The sequence below is a fragment of the Mastigoproctus giganteus genome, chromosome 2 (genome assembly GCF_048544385.1).
Source record: "Mastigoproctus giganteus isolate SK-2022 chromosome 2, ASM4854438v1, whole genome shotgun sequence".
NCBI classification, from domain to species: domain Eukaryota; kingdom Metazoa; phylum Arthropoda; class Arachnida; order Uropygi; family Thelyphonidae; genus Mastigoproctus; species Mastigoproctus giganteus.
The window spans coordinates 46,374,092-46,396,138 of NC_143576.1; the positions used below are offsets into that span (position 1 = coordinate 46,374,092).

The following is a 22,047-nucleotide window of genomic DNA, read 5'->3' on the forward strand; positions in this document are numbered from 1 at the left end:
ACTACTACTACTACCTTCCTAAACTGTTTAGCATTAGCATTAGTAGAGGCATTTGATGCAAGAAAGCAAGCTTATGCAGCATCAGCCAAAAAAAAAGAAAAAAAAAAAAAAAACACTTCCACTTCACCCCTCTGTTCGTTCAAAATACATGTCCAGCTGAGCCTTAAACTTATTTAGGCTATCAACTTCCACGACAAGGGATGGAAGTCTGTTCCACCAACCAACCACTCGCTGGCTAAAGGCAAATTTCCAAACGTCTATCCTACATCTGTCTTTCCTCAATTTGAATTCATGCCCTCTCAGGTGATTATATCTCAGACCGGCAGAATTACTTAACAAGTACAGGTCACTGTTGAACAAAAGCCGAGAATTAGGGTTGAATTTGAAAGTGTCTGCAATTCTGCCCAGACACGATAGGAGGGAGTATATGATGAGAGCCTTGTCGACCAATTCGGCCCTGGAAAGATTGTGCAAGGCTCAAGGGGTAGAATTTTTTTCAGCCTGGGCTGTACTTGTTAACAGGAGAGATTGCTTCTGCAGGGATGGGATACCCTTAAATAGAAAGGGTACAAGAATATTTGTTGATGCTATCGAGGCAGTGTTAGGTGAGTCGGAAAACTGCTAGCTTGGGGGGGGAGACAAAGACCAATAGATTGACAGTAGCCAGTGGCAGAGGTGAAAGAGATTCTTGCACTGCTTCTATTAGAATGAGCAGAAGCCTGAAAAACAAGATGCATGATATTTCAGAGACTGCTAGGAGCCATTGCGGTACAAGTAAACAAATGGTTGTGTTAGGGTAGCTAAGAATAGAAACAGGTGCAGGTATACTTGCGTGTACACCAATGCTAGGAGTTTAGTAAATAAATTTGATGAATTTGAGGTATTGCTCAAAACATCAAAGGAAGATATTGTTGAAATTTCAGAGACGTGGTGTCACACAGATATAAGGGATGCAGAACTGGAATTTTGGGAGTACAACGTCTACAGAAAGGATAGACAGGATAGGAAGGGGGGAGGGGTTATGCTATTAGTTAAGAAACACATAAAAACCAAGGAAGTGAAGCCAGTTGACATCGCTGGACAGTGCAGTGTTGAGTCAGTTTGGTGTGACATAAGCATTGGGAGATCAAAATTGAGAGTAGGAGTGTGCTATAGGCCTAATGACTCTGATGAGTATAATAAGGAACTGTACAGGGAAATAGAGTGGGCCAGTAAATCAGAGAGTCTTTTAATGGGAGATTTTAATTTCCCAGATATTGACTGGAATTTGGGGGCTGGTCACTCACACACTAGCAGGGCTTTTGTGGATTTATTGGATGATTGTTTTCTACATCAGCATGTTCGGGAGGCAACTAGAGGGAATAATACTCTTGATTTGATTATCAGCAGTGATTCTTCATGCATTAAGAATCTGCAGATAAATGAACCACTAGCTGGCAGTGATCACAGTGTGCTGAAGTGGGATTTACTCAAAGAGATAACTACCATTAGGGGTAAAGGGAAGGGTTATTGCTTCCATAAAGGCGACTATGATGGACTGAGACAGTATTTAAATTCTATACAGTGGGACCAACTGATGATGTTACCAACAGCAAATTCAAAATGGGAAGCATTCAAAGAACTTATCTTGGAAGCTACTAGGCTTTACATACCAACTAAGAAATATTGTTCAAGGTTTAGGCCAAAATGGATGTCAGATGAACTAATGAGGCATATGGCAGAGAAGAAAAATGCATGGGATACTTACAAATTAACACATGACACAGAAGCCTATGATAGATACAAGTTAATATGCAACCAAGTTACAAAGGAGGTTAGGCAGGCGAAGGCAGATTACGAGAAATCCTTTGCAAGGGATGCAACGAAAAACATCAAAGAGTTCTTTACTTATGTAAACTCTAGAAGGAAGGGGATGAATCAGATTGGTCCACTTGATATTGATGGGGCAACTGTTGATGATCCTGCTCAGGTAGCTAACAAACTAAATGAATATTTTGCATCGACATTCACACATGAGGAGTTATTCAGCGAGGGGAATGCCAGAGGTGTATTCAGCTCTAGCAGTAAGCTACAGAATCTTGAAATAACTGGGAGTAAAGTGGAGGAGAAATTGTTGAAGATAAACACAAGAAAGGCACCCTGGGTGGATGGGATCTATCCAGTTATATTAAAGGAGGCAGCAAAGGAAGTAAGCAAACCATTAGCCATAATTATTAGAGCTTCCTTGGACTCAGGGGAGGTACCCATAGACTGGAAATGTGCAAATGTGACCCCAATTCACAAAGGAGGATCAAAGGCTGACACAAGTAATTATAGACCTGTGAGCTTAACTTCTGTTCCAGGAAAATTAATGGAGGCACTGGTTGAAGAAGCACTACAGGATCATTTAGACAAGATTTCAGTTATAGCTCGGACACAGCATGGTTTTGTTAAGGGGAAGTCTTGCCTGACCAATTTGATTGGATACTATGATGCAGTCACAAAATAACTGGATTCAGGGAATAGCTTTGATATTATATACTTGGATCTTAGAAAGGCTTTTGATACTGTTGCACATGGAAGACTGCTACACAAATTGGAGCAGTGTGACATTGGAGGCAAATTGCTGCTGTGGATAAAGGGGTAGTTGAGGGGGAGAAGACAGAGAGTGGTAATCAATGGACACTGCTCATCGTGGACTAATGTTGTTAGTGGGGTCCCCCAGGGCTCAGTGTTGGGTCCATTATTGTGTTCTGTATTTATAAATGATATTGATGATTGTATATCAAGCTTAATGTCCAAGTTTGCAAATGATAAAAAGGTTGGCAGGGTTGTCAAGGACACTACTGACAGTATGCTGCTGCAACAGGATCTGGAAAGGTTGAGCAGATGGGCTGAGAGGTGGCAAATGAAGTTTAACATTGACAAATGTAAAGTACTACACATGGGAAACAGCAACCCCAGAGCAACGTATCAACTCTGTGGTACTACACTGACAGTGGTAGAGAATGAAAGGGACTTGGCTGGTTGTGCAGGCAGATATGAAGTTCTCTGAGCAGTGCAGACGGGCTGCAAGAGTAGCTCATGGAGTATTGTCAATGATATACAGGAATTTTTCCAGCAGGGATAAGGAGCTGATTATTCCCTTGTATAAAGCAATGGTCAGGCCACACCTAGAGTACTGTATACAGGTCTGGAGGCCTCATTTCAAGAAGGATGTAGAGCTGCTGGAACGAGTACAGAGAAGGGCAACAAGATTAGTGAATGGAACAAAGGGGTGCTCTTATGAAGAAAGGCTTAAGTTTTGCAAATTACAGTGTCTGGAGACTAGGCACCAGCCAGTGATCTGATAGAGGTGTATAAAGCCTTGAATGGTTTGAGCATGCTCAATGCTGATGGGATTCTTCCTCTAGCTCAGAATAATCACCTGAAAAGGCATAAATTCAAATTGAGGAAAGACAGATGTAGGATAGATGTGCGGAAATTTGCCTTTAGCCAGCGGGTGGTTGGTTGGTTGGTGGAACAGACTTCCCGCCCTTGTCGTGGAGGTTGATAGCCTAAATAAGTTTAAGGCTCGGCTGGACAGGTATTTTAAACGAACAGAGGGGTGAAGTGGAGGTGGGTTTTTTTTTTTTTGGCTGATGCTGCATAAGCTTGCTTTCTTGCATCAAATGCCTCTATTAATGCTAATGCTATTCTGAGGGAGAGGAAGAATCCCATCAGCATTGAGCATGCTCAAACCATTCAATGCTTTATACACCTCTATCATATCACCTCGCTGGTGCCTAGTCTCCAGACACTGTAATTTGCAAAACTTAAGCCTTTCTTCATAAGAGCACCCCTTTGTTCCATTCACTTGTTTCATAATCTTGTTGCCCTTCTCTGTACTCGTTCCAGCAGCTCTACATCCTTCTTTAAATGAGGCCTCCAGACCTGTATACAGTACTCTAGGTGTGGCCTGACCATTGCTTTATACAAGGGAATAATCAGCTCCTTATCCCTGCTGGAAAAATTCCTGTATATCATTGACAATACTCCATGAGCTACTCTTGCAACCCGTCTGCACTGCTCAGAGAACTTCATATCTGCCTGCACAACCAGCCAAGTCCCTTTCATTCTCTACCACAGTCAGTGTAGTACCACAGAGTTGATACGTTGCTCTGGGGTTGCTGTTTCCCATGTGTAGTACTTTACATTTGTCAATGTTAAACTCCATCTGCTCAACCTTTCCAGAACCTGTTGCAGCAGCATAGTGTCAGTAGTGTCCTTGACAACCCTGCCTACCTTTGTATCGTCTGCAAACTTGGACATTAAGCTTAATATACCATCATCAATATCATTTATGAATACAGAGAACAATAATGGACCCAACACTGAGCCCTGAGGGACTCCACTAATAACATTAGTCCACGATGAGCAGTGTCCATTGATTACCACTCTCTGTCTTCTCCCCCTCACCACCCCTTTATCCAGAGCAGCAATTTGCCTCCAATGTCACACTGCTCCAATTTGTGTAGCAGTCTTCCATGTGCAACAGTATCAAAAGCCTTTCTAAGATCCAAGTATATAATATCAAAGTTATTCCCTGCATCCTTTCTAAGACAGTTCCTTTGTGACTGCATCATAGTATCCAATCAAATTGGTCAGGCAAGACGTCCCCTTTACAAAACCATTCTGTGTCCGAGCTATAACTGAAGTCTTGTCTAAATATTCCTGCAGTGCTTCTTTAACTAGTGCCTCTATTAAATTTCCTGGAACAGAAGTTAAACTCACAGGTCTATAATTGCTTGTGTCAGCCTTTGATCCTCCTTTGTGAATTGGGGTCACATTTGCACATCTCCAGTCTGTGGGTACCTCCCCTGAGTCCAAGGAAGCTCTCGTAATTATGGCTAAGGGTTTGCTTACTTCCTCTGCTGCCTCCTTTAATATAACTGTATAGATCCCATCCACCCCGGGTGCCTTTCTTGTGTTTATCTTCAACAATTTCTCCTCCACTTTACTCTCAGTTATTACAAGATTCTCTAGCTTACTGCTAGAGTTGAATACACCTCTGGCTTTCCCCTCGCTAAATAACTCCTCATGTGTGAATGTCGATGCAAAATATTCATTTAGTTTGTTAGCTACCTGAGTAGGATCATCAACAGTTGACCCATCGATATCAAGTGGACCAATCTGATTCATCCCCTTCCTTCTAGAGTTTACATAAGTAAAGAACTCTTTGCTGTTTTTCTTTGTATCCCTTGCCAAAGATTTCTCGTACTCTGCCTTCGCCTGCCTAACTTCCTTTGTAACTTGGTTACAGATCAACTTGTATCTATCATAGGCTTCTGTGTCATGTGTTAATTTGTGTATCCCATGCATGTTTCTTCTCTGCCATATGCCTCATCAGTTCATCTGACATCCATTTAGGCCTAAACCTTGAACAATATTTCTTAGTTGGTATGTAAAGCCTAGTAGCTTCCAAGATAAGTTCTTTGAATGCTTCCCGTTTTGCATTTGCTGTTGGTAACATCATCAGTTGGTCCCACTGTATAGAATTTAAATACTGTCTCAGTCCATCCTAGTCGCCTTTACGAAAGCAATACCTCTTCCCTTTACCCCTAATGGTAGTTACCTCTTTGAGTAAATCCCACTTCAGCACACTGTGATCACTGTCACCTAGTGGTTCATTTATGTGCAGATTCTTAATGCATGAAGAATCACTGCTGATAATCAAATCAAGAGTATTCCTCCCTCTAGTTGCCACCCGAACATGCTGATGTAGAAAACAATCATACAATAAATCCACAAAAGCCTTGCTAGTGTGTGAGTGACCAGCTCCCAAATTCCAGTCAATATCTGGGAAATTAAAATCCTCCATTATTAGACTCTCTGATTTACTGGCCCACTCTATTTCTCTGTACAGTTTCTTATTATACTCATCAGAGTCATTAGGCCTATAGCACACTCCTACTCTCAATTTTGATCTCCCAATGCTTATGTTACACCAAACTGACTCGACACTGCACTGTCCAGCGATGTCCACTGGCTTCACTTCCTTAGATTTTATGTATTTCTTAACTAATAGCATAACCCCTCCTCCCTTCCTATCCAGTCTATCCTTTCTGTAGAAGTTGTACTCCCCAAATTCCAGTTCTGCATCCCTTATATCTGTGTGACACCAAGTCTCTGATATCCCAACAATATCTGCCTTTGATGTTTTGAGCAATACCTCAAATTCATCAAATTTATTTACTAAACTCCTAGCATTGGTGTACAGGCAAGTATACATGCACCTATTTCTATTCTTAGCTACCCTAACACAACCCATGTGTTTACTTGTACCGGAATGACTCCCAGCTGTCTCTGAAATATCCTGAATCTTGTTTTTCAGGCTTCTGCTCATTCCAATAGAAGCAGTGCAAGAAACTCTTTCACCTCTGCCAGTGGCTACTGTTAATGTATTCGTCTTTGTATCCCCCCAAGCTAGCAGTTTTCCGACCCACCTAACACTGCCTCGATAGCATCAGCAAATATTCTTGCACCCTTTCTATTTAAGTGTATCCCATCCCTGTAGAAGCAATCTTTCCTGTATATATCAGGGTTGTTGTTGTTTGTTATTTCGTTTTTAGGAGCATTAGCAACTAAGGCCATATTGCTCCGGGATATGCGGTCGTCATTCCCTGACCTTTCCGCATCCTCCGTATTTGGTGGTGACGGGCCCGAACCCCGGTTTAATCAAGAAGCGTGTGCTACGCACTGCTGCTCCTTCCCACCTGGCTACGGATATATATCAGGGGTGGCCAACTTAAATTGTGATGCGATCGACTTTTTTTTTTCTTCAAAATATGCCGCGATCTACCATCTCAAAAATTTCATTTGCACATGGTTAAAAAAGTTAATCAACACATTGAAAAATGTTGTTTATAAATTTTAAAATTAAATACAATTCAGAATTTTTATTTTAAATTCATACGTATTTAAAATTTTAATTTATGCGAAGTCTGTGTCTTCCTCTCATCTGCCAAGCTTTAAAAATCAGGGATATACTGTGATAAGGCCAACTGTAAATAATCTTTCTTCTGTATGCAACTCCGTAAGAGCACAGCGATTCTTTGTTTGTTTCAAATACAAAAAGGCCAATTCACATAGATATGTGGAACCAAAACAGGATTTTAAAAGTTCACTGCATTTTTTGACATTTAAGTACTTTTCTCGGCAAACATATTTCCAAAAGTCTTTCTGGTGACCTGGATTTTAGGAAGATATCATTTTGCAATGTAATAATTTCATTTTCAAGTAATATTTTCTCGTTGGTAAAAATCTTACAAATTTTTTTCTGCAATTTGTTTCTTAGTCGACCTTAAATGGACAAGAAATATATTGTACAATGTCTTCAATTGTTTTAAAATCACTGAATCTGATTTCAAAATCATCCACAACTTTCTCAATTTCAGAAACATATTTCACACTATTAAATTCAAAAATAGGATACTTTTCAAATGATCTTGCATATTTGCAAAATGGTCGAATTTTTTTTCTTTGAGATCCTTAGCCATTGCCAAAAATTGATATTTATTCGCAGAAATACTACTAATCGTGTCAACCACATTTTTATTTTTTCCTTGTAATTCCAAATTCAGATCACTTAATGTACTGGTAAAATCTGCCAAAAAAGCCAGATCACACAACCACACCATATCTTGCAGCTGCTTGTAATCATTTCCACTTTGATCGACAAATTTTTTAATTTCATTCAGCAAATTTCGAAATCTGTAGAAACTTACTCCGACTCAGCCACTTCACATCTGTGTGTAATATCAGATCTGGTTCATTTTCATCGAGGTGCATTTTGAACAGTCTCCTTTGAAGAGATTGTCCTCTGTGGAATTCACGATTTTGAAAGCTATTTCCATAATACTTTTAGTATTTAATCTTTTGCTGGCTAACACTTTTTGGTGGATGATACAATGGTAACTCAAAAAATCTGGGAATTCATCATCCTTTTGGCACAATGTAATGAATCCGTTAAGTTGTCCTGTCATTGCTTTAGCTCCATTTGTTGTTATTGATACGAGCTTAAATAGTGGTAATTTAATATTTTCAATAAAATTTTTTAATGTGTTAAATATATCAAAAACCTCTAGTTCTTTCTTTTAACGAAACCATATCCAGCAGTTCTTCTCTAGTGGCAGAATCATCGAAACCATACGAATGACAATGAGCAATTGAGCTAAATCACCGATGTCTGTTGTACAGAAAAGGACACACAATTAGCATTATGAGCACACAATTGTTCGCTCACATTTTTACTCATTTTTTCAATGCATCGCATCACAGTATTTCAAGATAATTGCAGATCTTGAAGGGCACTTTTAATTCTATTTTTGTTCTTAAAATTTTCAAAAAGAGAATCTGTTATTTCTAAAAATGCACCTTTGATGACCATCAGAAAATGATTTGCATTTTTTACAAGAAATGACTCACTTTAAATGATGCTACAGTTGCTGCTATAGATTGTAAATTAGGGTCACAGAGAAATGAAAATTTGTTGTGCGAATAATCTGGATTTAAGTTCTTTTAATTTATTTTTTCTAACGTCACTATTAGGCGAAAAATGCAATTGGTATTTACCATTGAGCACTTTGAAGTGCCTCTCTAAATTTCGTTTTTTTGGGTATAGCCACGGAAGCATTCCAAATAAAATAACATTTTTCTTTTATCATTACAAAAAAGTATTCTAGTTCCCACTCTTGGTGAAAATGATGTTTTACCCTTTTTCTTAGTATTCATTTTAAATCAAAGGGTATTAAATTAGCATTAAGCACTGTCCAGTTATTAATATTTAGTAAGCCAAATAAGAATTTGACACATATGCTATGCTCTCCTAAACGTAACTGCGTGAATTTTCACTAGACAATCCTACCGGCTGCGCGGCGACGAGTGGTCATGTGGTTAAACGGATTTATAATAAGCGTATATAGTGGGGCGCATAATAATAACATTTAGGTTTTGACTAATCTATTTTTTATATATATTTAAAATTCGTCGTGATCGACAGAAATTAAAGCCGCGATCAACTAATAGATCGCAATCTACTTGTTGGCCACCCTGGTATATATCATAAAATATAACACCTATTTCAATAAATTTAGTATTTCGTACTAACCATTTGAAAGACACAATATGGTCCTGGCAGCCTGTTGTAAAACTCCATGACAACAACAGAAAAATATTAGATGAAGTAATGGTTAAAAGCAGACTGTACACAGATTAATACAGATAAAAGATGAAGATTTGAAAAAAGAAGACAAAGTGCTTCCAAAAAAATTTCTTGTTTTCCCTCCTGTTTTTTGGGAATTATTACACTGCACTTCGTCTTTTTTTGAACCACCTGTTTTTCTCCTGCTTATGAATGTCTGCAGTGGGAATACCACTGCAGCAAACTTTTGACTTTCAAAAAGGTGGAAAAAACAATTTGAATTAAAACATACAAAAAGAACTTCTAAAAACTTCGGACATTAATATGGAAAACTAGCATAATAGTATGCATTAAACATGGATACAAGAAATTTGGCTGAAATCAGATGGCTTTAATTCAGCAAACAAAATTACCATTATTCAAAGAACTTCTGAATATTACTTGTAGAAAGTCAGAATTCATTCACAGGTTGACCTTAGTTAAGCTCACATTGACCCCCCATGTAATCTTTAACAGTCACATCAAACCAGCCATCAAGATCCTTGCAGTGGTGGTACGGTAGTTTCATCACTGAATGCTAATGTTATAAAAATAACCAAAGAATTCAAACATAGATAATCTCCTTTAGAATGGATATATTTCAAGGTTATTTTAATTTCAGTATGGCATTAATTTTAATTAAATTCAATTTATTTCAGTATGGTATTCATTTTAATTAAATCTTTCTTTAGATAATAATAGTCAAAATTAGAATAATTTATGATGTCAATAATTTATCAATTGGAAATAAAAAACTACATAATCTTTAATCACCTTTAGAAGTTGCCATTGTCTAAGATTCCCAGAAAATTCACCAGATTATTATTCATTTGATTTTTGCATTAGCACAGGGGTCACCAAACTTTTTCCACGACGGGCCAGATAACAGAGATTGACAAGCGTGGGTCGTATAATCATTTTGTTCAATGTGTACAATTCAGTAAATACAACAAAAATGAAGACAACGAATATATTTATTTACCAATACACAAAATATGCAAAAATAAAGAATATATAGAAAAATAAAGATAATAAATATATTTATTTATCAAAAACTTATCAAGGAAGGCGACATTAGGAATAAGATAAGCAGAAAAGATTAATGTGATTTTTGGAACTGGCATTTAGCTTTTAAAATATCATCATTGTTTGCTTTTGAATTGCTATGCCCAACCAAGGAATTGCCTTTAAATGTTCATCACTCAGCTTTGTTCGATATGTGGACTTTATATATTTCAGTTTTGAAAATGCTTGCTCACAGACATAAGTTGTACCGAACACTGATGCCATACCAGAGGCAAATTTCTTTAATTTTGAAAACTCATTATCAGATAGGCAGCAATAAAATTCTACAAGATTTCCTTCTCTGTGTTTCTCTTTCAGTAGGTCATTTGCTTGTAAATCAATGATCTCTAACTGTAGTTCGACTGGTACGTCATCAATGTTACAATGAAACAGATTTTGAAACAAAAGAATATCACTCTCAATTTTGTCGAGGTCTGAAAATCTTTCCAAAAAAATGCTTTTTTTTAAGTCATTAATAATTTTCTTTGGAAACTCGAGATTGATATCTTCTCCGATTTCAGCAAGAAATTCTTTGAAACACTGAAAATGAGAGAAATCTCCTCTTTCTAGTTGTGCTTCAAAAAGTAATAGCTTTCTTCAAAATCCTTTAATGATTCGGTAAAGGTCACAGATAAAGTTGTCCTTTCCTTGAAGTTTTAAATTCAATTCATTTATGTGAGATGTTATGTCAACCAAAAATGACAATTTTGATAGCCAGGTAGGATCTGATAGAAGTGTATCAGCGCTATCCTTTTTGGTGAGGAAAATATCTATTTCTTTTCGTAGCTTATAAAAACAAAATAGGACTTTACCGCAGCTAAGCCACCTCACTGCTGTGTGATAAGGTAAGTCACAAAATTCAGAGTCAATTTCCTCAAGAAAAGCCTGGAACTGGCGGTGATTAAGTGCATGGCCCCGAATAAAGTTCACCGCAGAGGTGGCTGGTTTCAGTACGCAAGAAATATCTAAGTCTTTGCCACATAGTACTTGTTGATGTATAATGCAGTGTATAAACAAAGCACCCGGAAGTTGAAGATATTCTAACTTAGTTCTAATCTTTCCTACGAGACCCTTCCTAACACCAGCCATGTTTTTTCCTCCATCAACTGTGACACATCGAAGCTGATTCCACAAAAGGTTATAGCTTTGCAAAGTTTTCTGCACTTCCACGAAAATATCTTCTCTAGTTGTTGTTCCGTGCATGCTGCAATTCTAGCTTTTTCGCGTATCTGCAGTACCATATTTTCTCCAAGTTCTTCTGTTCTCTGCACAACTGAACTTGCTGAAAGGCTAACACTTCTAAATAAATCGGCTTTTTCAGGACACAAGTCATTTGCCGCTCCCATCATACACTCTTTGATGAAGCTGCCATCAGTGAACGGTTTTCTTCGCTCTACCATCTTATTTACTATTTTGTAACTTACATGGGTTACAGATTCATTTTCAGTAAATATTTTCGTGAACACATGCCTTTGTGATTCTAAACTGTTTTATGAATTTAATTTTTTCAGTATGTAACTTTCCAGAAAACTTCGAAAATGTTGAAAGATGTTTTGTTTTGTTTCATAATGACGCCGAAGATTGTACTCTTTTAAAACGGCAACACTGTCGTGCATATCAGGCACATAGCCCTTTGGTTACTTGCTTCCACAAAGAAGTACTTTTCTTCCCATTCTTCATTGAAAAGGTGACACTCAGCATCTACTTTTCTTTTCTTTTCTTAGTAGCCATAACTATGGGAGAATGGCGAAGAAAAATATCTAGAAAGGAGAAACAATTTCTTACTTACATATTACTATATAATTACTATTTGTATATAATATTTTGCAAGAATTTACCTTATTTTTACTTACACTTATTTTAATTTCTTTTAACAGAGGTTTATCTTATCTTCACAGAAAATATTCCAAATATATGCAGCCGAACGTTGCACTGCACTCTAACTTTTGATAGCGCTAACATCTATCCCCTGCTGCACCCTAGCGATCATATCCCATAACCATGATCGACAGAGATGGGCAGTAGATATGACTATGTTAACGAATGGCGGGTGTTCCTGACAAAGCACCCTTTTGTGATGTCACGTGCGGTGCCGCTCGCTGTTGCCAGGGTATAAGCCCCGCTCACAAGCTGTCATTGAAACAGTAGTATTTCGTTGATTCACTATTTATTATATTTCCATATAAATAATTACAATATATTTTAGAAATTTTGATCATTTGTAGCACAGTGCGGGGCGGGCCTCGCAGGATGTACAGACTATGCGGGCTGGATCTGGCCCACGGGCTGTAGTTTGGTGACTCCTGCATTAGCAGAAAACGCTACTAATGCAAAAAATATCTGAGAACAAAACTAAGTACATTTGAACTTTGCTCTCAGCTACATACATACTCTTTGTAGCTAAGAATACTCATTTCTGTATTGCCATCCTCAAGTCCACTTCTACAACTTTCTGTAGTATTTCTTAAAGTGTCTCTCTATCTGTCCATGGGGTGGGGGGGGAATAAGGAAACTATAGTTATTCAGGGACAACATTCATAAAATTAATTATCCTTCTCACTAAATTTTTCAGACATTTTGCAAAGTTTTATTATAGAAATAATTTTTATTAAGATCTTTCATTTTATAACAACTAATTTCTTTTATTTTATAACAACTAAATACTATTGTATAATTTCCTTTTCTTAGCAAAAAGCCTATAGGATTTTCATTATTGTCTACAGAAGGAGAAAGTTTATTTCAAGTGGAACAGCCAGTAAATGCAGATTCAGAAGTATGGCATTTATTTTAATTTAACCTTTATTTAGATAATAATAATCATAAATAGAATAATTGATAGTGTCAATAATTTATCAAGTCAGGCACACTCCTATTTTCATGGGGCTCCTGTTAAACCTTTCAAAAGTGAACATATTGATCTATATTTTTGATATATGAACTTTGGGAAGTGTATATATAGATTGACATTTTCCAGAGGCCATTTCAAATGTATTTCAAACAGTGGGCCCTTTACCTACAAGTTGCATTAATTATTACAGTGCATGCTGCATCTGATGGATCCAATATCTCTCTATTACAGAAGATTTAGGAGAAGTCCGGTTGGCCTGCCTCCCTAAAATCCACTCATGCACACCTTCTCGATGGTAAGCCCTGTTACGTCACTTAGGTGGCAACGAACGTGTAGAGTGGTTCTCTTCAAGACGCCTGGTCAGCGTGAAGAGGAAAAGACCAAACCCTCCAGCAATGAGAGCACAACAATACAAATGGCCCTCAGTCCCCAACAGCTTTCACTCTCCCTCTTACGGCAGCGAGAGGATCAGAGTGGAAGCAGAGGGTGCTAAGAATCTCTGGGTACGACCAGGCTGCCATGCACGGAAATTGAACTTGGCCTGTTATAACGTACGATCACTCATCGGTGAAGACAGGATATTAGAGCTGGAAAAGGAATTAGAAAATGTGAATTGGAATATCATCGGTTTGGCCGAAACAAGAAGAAAAAATGAATCACTTATAAGTTTATCAAGTGGAAATCTGCTGTACACCAATGGAAACAGTGAAAGGAGTGAAGGTGGAGTTGGGTTTCTGATCCATAAAGATTTTAAAAACAACATTTTGGAATTCAAAAGTACATCACCAAGGGTGTCAAGACTAATACTCAAGATTTCTACGAGGTACAAGCTAAAGATTATAATGATTTATGCACCAACATCGAGCCATGATGATGAAGAGGTTGAAGAAATGTACACTGAAATTGAGGGTCTTCTAGATGAGCAGAAAATCCACTACACTATTATTATGGGGGACTTCAATGCTAAGGTTGGAAAAAGGCAAAACAGCGCAGAAAGAGGAACTATAGGAAATTTTGGAATTGGTGAAAGAAATAAAAGAGGTGAAAGACTTGTGGAATTTGCAGAATCTCAAGGAATGTCAGTAATGAACACTTTTTTCAAGAAAAGGGTGAACAGAAAGTGGACATGGAAGAGTCCAAATGGATTAACAACTAATGAAATCGACTTCATCCTCACTAACAGAAGATATATTGTGAATGATGTTACCGTCCTGAATAAGATAAATGTTGGAAGTGATCACAGAATGGTAAGATGTACACTTGATATAGATGTAGGAAAGGAAAGGAAAAAACTGACTCGAGTAAATAATACAAAGGTCTTTGAAATAACAGAGGAGGAGAAAAAGCAGTATGTACTGGAACTTAAGAACAAGTTTGAGCTTCTGCAGACTGCTCAGGACCAAGATATCGATGAGGAATATTACAACTTTCTGAAAGTGATAAAGCCCAAGAAACCTATAGGGAAACAAAAATCCAAAGAAGAAAAAATTAGCCAAGAAACACTTGTCATGATGAACCAAAGACGACAAATGAAGAGCAAGAAAAACACTGACAGGGAGAAAATTGAGTATACTGAGTTATGCAAAGCCATTAGAAAGAGACTCAGAGAGGACATAAGAAGATTTAACACAAGAAAAGTAGAACAAGCATTAAGGGAAAACAAAGAATTTAAATCAGCAGCCATGAGCAGTAATACAGAAAGACAAATGATACTGAAACTGAAGAATAGTGATGGTGTACTTAAAAACAGCAGAGAAGGCATAATTCAAATAGCAGAAGACTACTATAGAGAATTATACAAGGAGCGAGGGAATGATACCAGCAGTGGGGAAGATGGATTGCAAAGTAGCAACACATACGGCATACCCGATATTCTTCCTGATGAGGTAGAACATGCATTGAAGAAAATGAAGAATCAGAAAGCCCCGGGGGAAGATGAAGTTACTGTAGAGTTGTTAAAATTGGGAGGAAGAGACGTAACACAAAAACTGGAAAGGCTCTTCACAAAGTGCATTAGAAAAGGTGTGATGCCTAAGCAGTGGAATAATGCAATCATAGTTTTGCTGCATAAGAAAGGAGATAAATCAGAAATTGGAAATTATAGACCAATTAGCTTGTTATCCCATATCTACAAGTTGTTCACAAGGGTCATTACTAACAGATTAGAAAGAATACTTGATGAGAATCAACCGAAAGAGCAAGCTGGCTTTAGGACAGGATTCTCAACTATGGATCACCTTCACGTAATATCACAGCTAATGGAGAAAGCAAATGAATATAAAACACCATTATGCCTGGCATTTGTGGATTATGAAAAGGCATTTGACTCCATACAGCATAAGGCAATGTTTCAGGCACTGGAAAGACAAGGCATAGATACTCCATATATTATGATTTTGAAGAAAATATATGAGAGTGCTACATCCTTTATTAGACTAGACAAAGACAGTAGCAAATTTAAAATGGAGAAAGGAGTTCGACAAGGAGACACAATATCTCCAAAGCTGTTTACTGCTGCCCTTGAGGAAGCTTTCAGAAGATTAGACTGGTCGCAGAAAGGAGTTAATGTGAACGGAGAGTACCTAAACCATTTACGATTTGCAGATGACATTGTGGTCATAAGCCACGATCCCAAAGAATTAGAGGAAAATCTTAATCAGTTATGCACAGTTAGTAAGGATTTTGGACTAAAGATGAATATGGCTAAAACAAAAGTAATGATGAACAAGTATGCCACGGAAAGGGAAATAATGATTGAAGGAGCAGTAATTGAAAAGGTGGAGTCATATACTTATCTGGGACAAGTTATTAGCTGTAATAATGATAAATGGCTGGAAGTCAAGAGAAGAATAAATTTTGGATGGATAGCATTCAGGAAATATAGTCACATACTGAAGAGCAATATCCCAGTTTGTCTGAAACGTAAAATAATGAACCAATGTATACTCCCCACCATGACTTATGGAAGTGAAACTTGGGCACTCACCAAAAGAATGGAAGAGAAGCTAAGAACTACACAGCGAAGAATGGAACGAATTATATTGGGAATCAGACTGTTAGATAAGAAGAGAAACACATGGATTAGGCAGCAAACTCAAGTAAAGGACATTCTTATCAAAACTAAAGAACTAAAATGGTCTTGGGCAGGACACATAGCTCGAAGACATGATGACAGATGGACTAAGAAAATAACAGAATGGTACCCAAGAGGAGCTAGAAGAAAACCTGGAAGACAAAGGCGGAGATGGATAGATGAAATTCATGAGTTTTTGAGTAGTAAATGGATGGCCAGTGCTCAAAACAGAAGGAACTGGAAAGTTGCTGGAGAGGCCTTCATCCTGCAGTGGATTGAAAATGGCTGATGATGATGATGATGATGATGATGCTGCATCTTTTATGTATGTTTCCAACTAATAGTAAATACAGTTTTAATAGCTCACAGCACAAAAATTAGTGCTGTGATCTATTAAAACAGCACTAATTTTAATTAGTGCTGTTTTAATTAATTAAACACCAAAGGACAACAGCAGCTGATAGTGCCTGTCAGCTGCTGTTATCCTTTGGCTTAAAACCTGAAATTCTCTGGGATTTAAATCCAAAGGTTAATTAAATTGAATTAAGTGATACATAAATAGATGAAGAGGATATTTGTTTTTAAAAAAATTAACTTTTCATTTTTACATTTTTTTTTTTTTGATTTAATGATAGACAGTCAGGACTGGATAAGAAGAAATTAATGTATAAATGCATTTATGTACAAGTCTTAATTTTTGCAAAATTTCATCAAAAAACTCTCTCTGCAGAAAGCATCCCTTTAAAAAAAAAAAAAAAAAAAAACTCATTACAGGAAGCCTCAGGGAACTCTCATAAATAGGTTAGGGGAAAAGAAGAAAAATGCAACAAATTGTACTGACTATAAGACAATCAGTTTAATTTCTGATTCCTCAAAAATATTACTAAAAATTCTTGATCAGAACTCATTAAAGAAAAAAAAAAAAAAAAAGAGTGTGAATTCATAGAAGAAGATAAGTTCGGGTTCAGAGAAGGATGTCGGACCAGAGAGGCAGAAAGAAGCATGGAAATAGGAAACAATCTGGCAATCTGTTTTGTTGATCTCGAAAAGGCTTTTGACAGAGTGAATTGGGTTAAGTTGATGGACGTACTAGGAAAGGTTGGCCTAGATAAAAAGAGATATAAAACTAATTTGAGAACTTTACATGGGACACACAGCTGTGGTTCGGATTGATGGAGGGGATTCAGAAGAAGTAGACATTGGTAGGGGTGTAAGGCAAGGATGTTCCATGCCCCCTTACTATTTAATATATATGCAGAAGCATTAATGAAAGAGTATAAAGAAAAGCAGAAACGAGGTGTAAAAGTAGGACGGAACAAGATAAAGACAATAAGATTTGCAGACACCAGGTTTTGATTGCTAATAATGAGGATGAATTTCAGAGCTCCCAGGATATCTTGAACAGCAAAGTAAAGGAGTACAATATGAAGATTAACAGCAAGAAAACTAAGATAATGTTAATTTCAAAGTGGCCAGGAAGAAGAAGAAGAACAAGAATCAATGTAACATTAGATGGAATAAAATTAGAACAGGTGGACAGATACAGATACTTTGGAAGCATAATGACAGAAAATGAGAAAAGCTGGGAGGAGATGAAAACAAGAATTGCAAGCAAAGAGGCATTTAATAATAGAAAAGAACTATTGAGAAGAAGTTTCAAGAAATAATTAAGAGAACAAATGGTGAAAACATTAATATGGACTGTTGTACTTTATGGCTCAGAGACATGGACACTGGGAAGAAAGATCAGACAGCTAGAAGCTTTTGAGATGTGGATGTGGAGGAGAATGGAAAGGGTGAAATGGGTGGACAAAGTGAGTAATGAGGAAATTTTGAGGAAAGTTGGAAGAGAGAATATTATAAAAGAACTAAGAAGAAGACAAAAAGAACTTTATAGAACATATTTTAAGAAGAGAAAGCATGATAGAAGGGAAGATGTGGGGAAGAAAGCTATTGGGAGAAGGAGAATTGGAATGTTGGATTGGATGAGAAAAGCACAAGATAGAGAAAAATGGCATCAATAAGAGCCCTGAACCTACCTGTCCTGTGAGCAGAGAGCTTGAAGAAGAAGTACTAATAGTGGAAAATGATGCAAGTAAGCAAGGCATCAGGAGAAAAAAAAAAAATCCATTATATGGCATCAGGTAAAAAAATCCCATTTCACCTATTCATCCCCTTTAATAGTTTGTATAGTTCTTTGAATTTATTCAAACTGTCCACTTCCACAACAACAGATAGAAGCTTGTTCCAACGATAAAATTGTCTGAAGGTACACTTCCACCCATCTGTTCCACAACCATCTTTCCTCAGTTAGAATTTATGCCCTCTTATGTATATAGTCTGAGCAAAAGGAAGAATCCTATCAGCACTGAGTTTGATCAAACCAGTCAAAGCTTTAAACACCTCAATCAGTTCACCTTGCAAGTGCCTATTCTCGAGATGCTGCAATTGGTAGAAATGTTACAGAATTGTGCTCTTAGCAACAAATCTTTCTTGGTAAGAGCACCCCTTTGTTTCCCTCACCAATCTCGTTGCCCTTCTGTTCCCATTCCTGCAGCTCCGCATTCTTCATAAAATGAGGCCTCTAGACCTGTATGCAGTATTCAAGATGTGGCCTAATCATGCTTTATTATACAACGGGATAATATCACCTCCTTATCGCTGCTAGTAAAATTCCGATATATCATCGACAAAACCCCATGTCACTACATATCAGACATTTACTTCCGGGTCCTTTTCATTTTCCACTATGCTGAGTTAGTATCACACAATTGATATGTTACTCTGGGATTGCTGCAACTCATATGTAGTATCTTGCATATATACCTTATTAGCATCTCAGAAGAAGAAATTAAAAATGAGCTGGAAGATCAAGGTGTCATAGCTGTGAGAAGGATTAAAGTTACTAGAGATGGTATACTTACTCCAACCAGAAATCTGATACTGACCTTTAAAACTCCCAAACCACCTACAACGGTGAAGGCTGGATATCTAAATTGTAACATCAGACCATACATTCCGAATCCTCTCCGCTGCTTTAAATGCCAAAAGTATGGTCATTCACATACTTTTGGCATTTAAAGTGTCCAAACTGTAAGGGGGACAATTCTGCCTATTCTAAGAACTGTGAATATTGGAAAAGAGAAAAGTAGATTCAACGATATAAAGTAGAACACTGTCACATACCAAGAAGCTAAGAGAACTGTACTCCCGACTATCTTAAACAGACCTTCCTATGCAGAAGTCATAAAGAATTGGCGTAGAATAGAGACCCAAACAGATTTCACGATACCTCCAAAGTAGGGGTGATTTTTTTCTGGAAAAAAACTCATTGAATTTCGGGTCTTCCTTTACAAAAACTGGCGCATTTAAGTCTATTTTAGACTGGGCATGAGCTCTACGTATAACATCCCAGCCAAAACAAAAAGAGAAAGTCACAAACACACCACTATCTATACCTCTCAATGCAAAACAAGCCACAGAAAAACATATCATAAGCCAGAAGCCAATGGAACACATGGATACAGCACTAGAAATTTTTGCGGAAGAAGATATCATCATCATCATCATCAGCCATTTTCAATCCACTGCAGGATGAAGGCCTCTCCAGCAGCTTTCCAGTTCCTTCTGTTTTGAGCACTGGCCATCCATTTACTACTCAAAAACTCATGAATTTCATCTATCCATCTCCGCCTTTGTCTTCCAGGTTTTCTTCTAGCTCCTCTTGGGTACCATTCTGTTATTTTCTTAGTCCATCTGTCATCATGTCTTCGAGCTATGTGTCCTGCCCAAGACCATTTTAGTTCTTTAGTTTTGATAAGAATGTCCTTTACTTGAGTTTGCTGCCTAATCCATGTGTTTCTCTTCTTATCTAACAGTCTGATTCCCAATATAATTCGTTCCATTCTTCGCTGTGTATTTCTTAGCTTCTCTTCCATTCTTTTGGTGAGTGCCCAAGTTTCACTTCCATAAGTCATGGTGGGGAGTATACATTGGTTCATTATTTTACGTTTCAGACAAACTGGGATATTGCTCTTCAGTATGTGACTATATTTCCTGAATGCTATCCATCCAAAATTTATTCTTCTCTTGACTTCCAGCCATTTATCATTATTACAGCTAATAACTTGTCCCAGATAAGTATATGACTCCACCTTTTCAATTACTGCTCCTTCAATCATTATTTCCCTTTCCGTGGCATACTTGTTCATCATTACTTTTGTTTTAGCCATATTCATCTTTAGTCCAAAATCCTTACTAACTGTGCATAACTGATTAAGATTTTCCTCTAATTCTTTGGGATCGTGGCTTATGACCACAATGTCATCTGCAAATCGTAAATGGTTTAGGTACTCTCCGTTCACATTGACTCCTTTCTGCGACCAGTCTAATCTTCTGAAAGCTTCCTCAAGGGCAGCAGTAAACAGCTTCGGAGATATTGTGTCTCCTTGTCGAACTCCTTTCTCCATTTTAAATTTGCTACTGTCTTTGTCTAGTCTAATAAAGGATGTAGCACTCTCATATATTTTCTTCAAAATCATAATATATGGAGTATCTATGCCTTGTCTTTCCAGTGCCCGAAACATTGCCTTATGCTGTATGGAGTCAAATGCCTTTTCATAATCCACAAATGCCAGGCATAATGGTGTTTTATATTCATTTGCTTTCTCCATTAGCTGTGATATTACGTGAAGGTGATCCATAGTTGAGAATCCTGTCCTAAAGCCAGCTTGCTCTTTCGGTTGATTCTCATCAAGTATTCTTTCTAATCTGTTAGTAATGACCCTTGTGAACAACTTGTAGATATGGGATAACAAGCTAATTGTCCAGTAATTTCCAATTTCTGATTTATCTCCTTTCTTATGCAGCAAAACTATGATTGCATTATTCCACTGCTTAGGCATCACACCTTTTCTAATGCACTTTGTGAAGAGCCTTGCCAGTTTTTGTGTTATGTCTCTTCCTCCCAATTTTAACAACTCTACAGTAACTTCATATTCCCCCGGGGCTTTCCGATTCTTCATTTTCTTCAATGCATGTTCTACCTCATCAGGAAGAATATCGGGTATGTCGTATGTGTTGCTACTTTGCAATCCATCTTCCCCACTACTGGTATCATTCCTTCGCTCCTTGTATAATTCTCTATAGTAGTCTTCTGCTATTTGAATTATGCCTTCTCTGCTGTTTATAAGTACACTATCGCTATTCTTCAGTTTCAGTATCATTTGTCTTTCTGTATTACTGCTCATGGCTGCTGATTTAAATCCTTTGTTTTCCCTTAATGCTTGTTCTACTTTTCTTGTGTTAAATCTTCTTATGTCCTCTCTGAGTCTCTTTCTAATGGCTTTGCATAACTCAGTATACTCAATTTTCTCCCTGTCAGTGTTTTTCTTGCTCTTCATTTGTCGTGTTTGGTTCATCATGACAAGTGTTTCTTGGCTAATTTTTTCTTCTTTGGATTTCTGTTTCCCTATAGGTTTCTTGGGCTTTATCACTTTCAGAAAGTTGTAATATTCCTCGTCGATATCTTGGTCCTAAGCAGTCTGCAGAAGCTCAAACTTCTTCTTAAGTTCCAGTACATACTGCTTTTTCTCCTCCTCTGTTATTTCAAAGACCTTTGTATTATTTACTCGAGTCAGGTTTTTCCTTTCCTACATCTATATCAAGTGTACATCTTACCATTCTGTGATCACTTCCAACATTTAATTTACCTTATTCAGGACGGTAACATCATTCACAATACATCTTCTATTAGTGAGGATGAAGTCGATTTCATTAGTTGTTAATCCATTTGGACTCTTCCATGTTCACTTTCTGTTCACCCTTTTCTTGAAAAAAGTGTTCATTACTGACATTCCTTGA

General features: G+C 37.4%; 1 protein-coding gene across 4 annotated transcripts in view; it reads left to right on the plus strand.

Moving 5' to 3' along the window:
* FAM21 (Family with sequence similarity 21) overlaps nt 1-22,047 on the plus strand; it is a 1,354,861-nt gene that overhangs the window by 931,106 nt on the left and 401,708 nt on the right. For all 4 annotated transcript variants that reach the window (XM_090388854.1, XM_090388862.1, XM_090388870.1 and 1 more), the window contains one exon: nt 12,953-13,037. In XM_090388854.1, coding sequence (XP_090244980.1) covers nt 12,953-13,037 — 85 coding nt within the window. The remainder of the gene's footprint in view (nt 1-12,952; nt 13,038-22,047) is intronic.